At 30.5% G+C, this 5,002-nt stretch overlaps 1 protein-coding gene across 1 annotated transcript in view; it reads right to left on the bottom strand.

Annotated features, from left to right (window-relative positions):
- Positions 1-269: 269 nt before the first annotated feature.
- Positions 270-5,002, bottom strand: part of LOC106466839 (cAMP-dependent protein kinase regulatory subunit-like) — a gene marked incomplete at its 3' end in the record, with an annotated part of 10,070 nt that continues 5,337 nt past the window's right edge. The window contains exons 2-4 of the mRNA XM_013927142.2: positions 4,300-4,464; positions 1,552-1,643; positions 270-378 (exon numbers count right to left, since the gene is read on the bottom strand). Of these exons, the coding sequence (XP_013782596.1) occupies positions 270-378; positions 1,552-1,643; positions 4,300-4,464 (366 nt within the window). The remainder of the gene's footprint in view (positions 379-1,551; positions 1,644-4,299; positions 4,465-5,002) is intronic.

Below are 5,002 nucleotides of genomic sequence, written 5' to 3'. Positions count from 1 at the left end.
CATTTATATAGTGCTCTGTTAACACAAATTGGTTAGCATAAATCAGTTAAATGACGAAAAATTAGGTGTCTATTTACTTGTGACTACTCAGTGTACATTCTTACATCTTAATATTCACCTATATTTACCCCTCGAGGTTAAGAACCAGACAATTATTGGACCATGTCACTATTACTAATTAAGTATATACACACCAATACATACTTAACAAGTACCCTAGCTTTTTTACATCTTGTTATTAACAAATCTATGTAAATTTTTGTAAATACCTCAACTTCTCCTTGATCAATAACATAAAAATTGTCTCCTTCATCTCCTTGGTGAATTATGACTTCTGAAGCATTATGGACCACAGGAAACATGGCATCAAAGATGTCACTGTAAAAATAGGAATACACTCTATCAGAATCATAGATAGAAATATTGTCCATTTTGCTCAAGGTTTACATTGCTGGAAACAGCTGGCAATCAACGGTAACATTCTGAGCTAAGAAAAAAATTAAACCTTTATTTTCTAGTGGTTATAGACAGTGAGGACCAAAAACCAAAATACTAGCCTTTCCAAGTTCACAATTAACATCTACATCAATACAACACCTAAGTACAAGAAAACAAGTTAAAAACCCAAAATGTACCATCATCACACAAGTTCCTTGATATTTGAATTTCTACATCTTGACATTTGACTATTAAACACTGTTTAGATGCTAGATTGATATTTACATCTACAGATGAGGAAGTCCAGAGTCTTCAACTACTCTACTTTTCGAAACATAACTTAGCAACTACGATATTCAGAACTAGATTGGAGAAATTAGTAGTATTTGCTAATCAACTGATGAACAGTCCCCATCAATCAATTACATTCGATTAATGTATTAGTAGTGTTCCCCAAACCATGGCATATAAAAAAAAAAAAAAAAGGTCAGTAGCAAGTGCAGTTTTGCTCCCAATAGGTAACAGTTGCTTTCCCTCTGGTCAACAGCTCATAGGTAACAGTTGCCTTCCCTCTGGTCAACAGTTCAAAATGGGCAAAGACAGGGCAAGTAAGTATGGTGCCAATGAGAATGAACCCGAAACCTCTAAATCACAAGCCCCAACTCTAATCAATAAAACTGAAAAAATTTGAATTAAAAAAACAAGAAACAAAAACAATTTATAAGGCTAAAATTGGGAAGAGCACAGACAGTCCATTATGTAGCTCCGTGCTTAATAACAAACATAATAGCAACATTTCGATTACTTGATATAATAAAAAATTTGAATAATCAAAAACACTAAATTTAAACTAGTTGATTATTTTTATGTAATCATTCCTCATAGGTAATCGATTACAATGACTAAATCGCCCAGCTCTATTCAGAACGTTACATATAAAAGAATCTACTAATAAACAATTTTTCTTTTTTGATATTTGTTTCAGGTTTAAATTTTCATAAAAAATTTTTTCTAAAAACTTGCACATAATCAATAAATATTTATTACTCTTTAACAATATTAATAACAATAACACTGTCAACTTAGTAATTTTTTTTTATGTCATAGACTAACCTAAGTTCATTGTCATCTAAGTGAGCAAACAAAACATTCTGATGAATAGCTTTAGAGAGAGCTGCCATGGTCTTGTAGTCTTTGGGAACAACCTAGACAGAAATGGATAAGAGAAGAAAAAAGTAGTTACATCTCATGATTTATTTGACAGGAAAAGTTATTATACGCATTAATACTATTCATTATGTTTTAGTCTTATAAAGTTCTTCAAACCCTAAATATTCATAAAGATTTTATACAAAATACCACTTCTGATCAATAATACAGGCCTACAAATTTAAACTTCATAAAGGTTGTTTTGGTTTTAATAATAGATTTTCCATAATTCAGCTACGCAGATTTAAAAAATAATATTCATTTTTTTATCACATACAGATTTTTTACAGGTTGGGAAAAAAAACTCTTACTCAGATCAAATTATTATTTTGTTTACCACAATGAACCTTTTTTTATTATTATGTTTGTTAACAAAAATACCAACAAACTGAAGAAAGGGGAAGAACAATGATGTCAAACCAACGTCCTTTAGTCTCAAAATTACATGTAGTGGTCTTTCTTTTATGTATTGCATTATGACATTTTGTGAAAAATTTTTACATGATGGAGAAAAATGGATATCATTTTCGGATTCGGTGTACAGGAATTACTGTAGAAGATGTAAACATTTCAAGTCAATAAAACCATCGCAGGCCTGTGTAATCTACGAAACAGAACTGCATTAGTACAGATCAGCTAGCCTATTCATGCATTAGCACTAAATGAATGATTATCAGGTGGAAGAGTCCAGATCTAATATATGACTATTTAGTTTCTATCACACTAATTTATAGTGTTTGTTTGGCCAACTTGCACCATTTGTTTGCAAAATGACAATGATTCTTAATTTTCAGTTGTTATAAAGCATAAAATATGTTCAAAACTACTTAGCGATAGCAGTACCATCTATATATAAATATATCCTTAAATTAACAAAACATCCACAACCTATACTTTAATACTGTGGTGTAAGAGTGGTGAAATATTTCACAAACTCATATGTCTATACATCCTAAGCCTAGCTTTGTTTCAACCATCTCTCACTGTGTATAGAGTAATTCTGATTAAATGGCGTCTGTTACTTTTGTTAGCCAAAAGATAGAGAAATATTATTTGTTTTATTGCTACTAAGCCTAATTTTCAAAATTAACTTTTCCACTATTAAATGCAATATTTATAAATATTCAGTTTTCCCTGATTTATTCCAAATTTATTTTTTTTGTCACATTTTATAATAAGAAAAAACTTTCAAGTGCCACAGAATCAACATGACTGTAAAGACCAAATTCGTTATTTTCTTCCACCCTTGCCATGACCTACTTTTATGCCAGATTAAACCTGATAAAAAATGTTCTTGTAAATAATTGTTCAAGTACATAAGATCTTACAAAATCATGATTATTATTAACTATTTTATCTTATGTAAGATTTCTACAACATTCTAATGGACCTTGCATGTTTCAGCAACAACCCTGACTTGCCATAATTTCAGCAGGAAGTGACTTTTTTTGTGTAAATTTCTTATTCAATTTTTAATATCAAGCAGGCAATCAAATTGTTAATTTTCTTTATTCTGTATGTAGGTTTTTAATCTATAAAATGTAAAATTATTATTCTTAAACCACACCCTATATGTACCTGTCAACAGTGGCATAACTACAAAAGTTGCATCATCCTGCATAAAAAGTAATTAGGCCCCCTACATTTATTCCCCTTGTCTGCAATTATAAAGTTTGTCAGGCTCAAGGAATTGAAAATGGCCACAAATTATAAAAGCAATATAATGATTTATTTTTGTGAAATAAAGAAGAAAACTCAGATATGACATTGAATCTGCAATAAACAGTAATATAACCATAAGTGTTTTACACTAATTAAAAACAGTCACTATGACCAATCTGTAGTACTTAATAGGTATGCTTCATTTATTATAGATAGATTATTTCAAAACTATTTTTTTAGGTTTTATATATACATTTTAAATAATCAAAAAATCGTAAATTACTACATCAATACCACAGAATTCCACTATAATTTATCAGGCTTAGTAACTAAGCTGTATTTGGGTCTAAAACAATATGAAATTTGGAGCTCACTAAAGACTTACCTTATCATTTGAAATCTTGTGTGAAAAGAATGAAATTAGCACAATAACACATCAAAATGGCTGAGAAAACCACTAGGGGGACATTCTGAGCTTTTGATTAATTATTCATGTCATATACAGAAGTAAGTGTATACAATGAACTGTTTCCAAAAATGGAAAGAGGTGGGCAGGGGACCACTGTGTTTGATTCAGTACAAGAGCGATATCTTAGCAAATAGAAAATATAAGATGTTCTTATTTTATATTCTAGCTTGTCAATATTGGTAGTTTGAGTTCCTAATTTGTACAAAACTATAGATTTTGTATTCTGACATCATAAACATCTAATTTGAACCAATGCTGCATTCAACATACCATGCGACACACAAAAATCAATGTTTAGCTGTGTGTTTTTTTAATATTTACTTTTAAATTAAGAAATTAACTAATGTATAATAATAAAATTTTGAATTATAATCTACAATATAATACCAAACTTATTGCATAGATTCATAAAATAGTACTTCAATAAAATTTTGAATGCAAGTCAACAAACATGATGATATGGCCTTTGACACGTGACCCTTCATGATAAGGTTAATGAACAAATTCCCAAGAAAACAAACCTTCTTCTCATAGGTAGTTGCATCTTCTTCTGAGTAAGTTTCAGCACTAACGGCCCCTCGTCGACCTCGCTGTGGTGGAGCTATATTAGGCATTGGAGAGAGTTCGTCTTCTTTTTCATCACAAGGAGTGGTTGGTTTTTGCTGACTTGCTTTGTTTGCTGCCTCCTTTGAGAAATGTGAATAAGTAATTATATAACTTTGTAGTAAGCTAAGACAATATTTCATAACCTTCAACATATGCTAAACACTTAAATACAGACTTGATATAACAGTGTTAAATTATTATTTTTCATAATTGTTATACACATTTTTTTGCTACTTAAACAAAAACCTTGTAAGGTATTATTTTCAAAACACCATACATATACTCTCCACCACTAGTTGAAGCCGTGTCATATTCTTTTGATTTGCTATTGTCCTGGATTACTGTTGGGGGGTGGAATTCTCAAAAACCAGAAAAACTCAGTGAAAGTAGTAAATCAAATTATAGATTGAGCTTCACAGTTATTTTTACAAAAAAAAACTTGGAGATCAGAAAGACCAATATTTTGTATTGAATGGCAGTCAGCTCACTAAACTTACTAACCACTTGCATTGAATAATGACAGTCAACTCACTAAACTTACTTACCACTTGCATTGAATGATGGTAAGCTCACTAAAGTTACTTACCACTTGCATTGAATAATGACAGTCAGCTCACT

This window comes from Limulus polyphemus, unplaced genomic scaffold (genome assembly GCF_000517525.1).
Source record: "Limulus polyphemus unplaced genomic scaffold, Limulus_polyphemus-2.1.2 Scaffold2394, whole genome shotgun sequence".
NCBI classification, from domain to species: Eukaryota; Metazoa; Arthropoda; class Merostomata; order Xiphosura; family Limulidae; genus Limulus; species Limulus polyphemus.
Note: the sequence above shows the minus strand (reverse complement) of the source record. Positions and strands in the feature narration are given on the sequence as shown.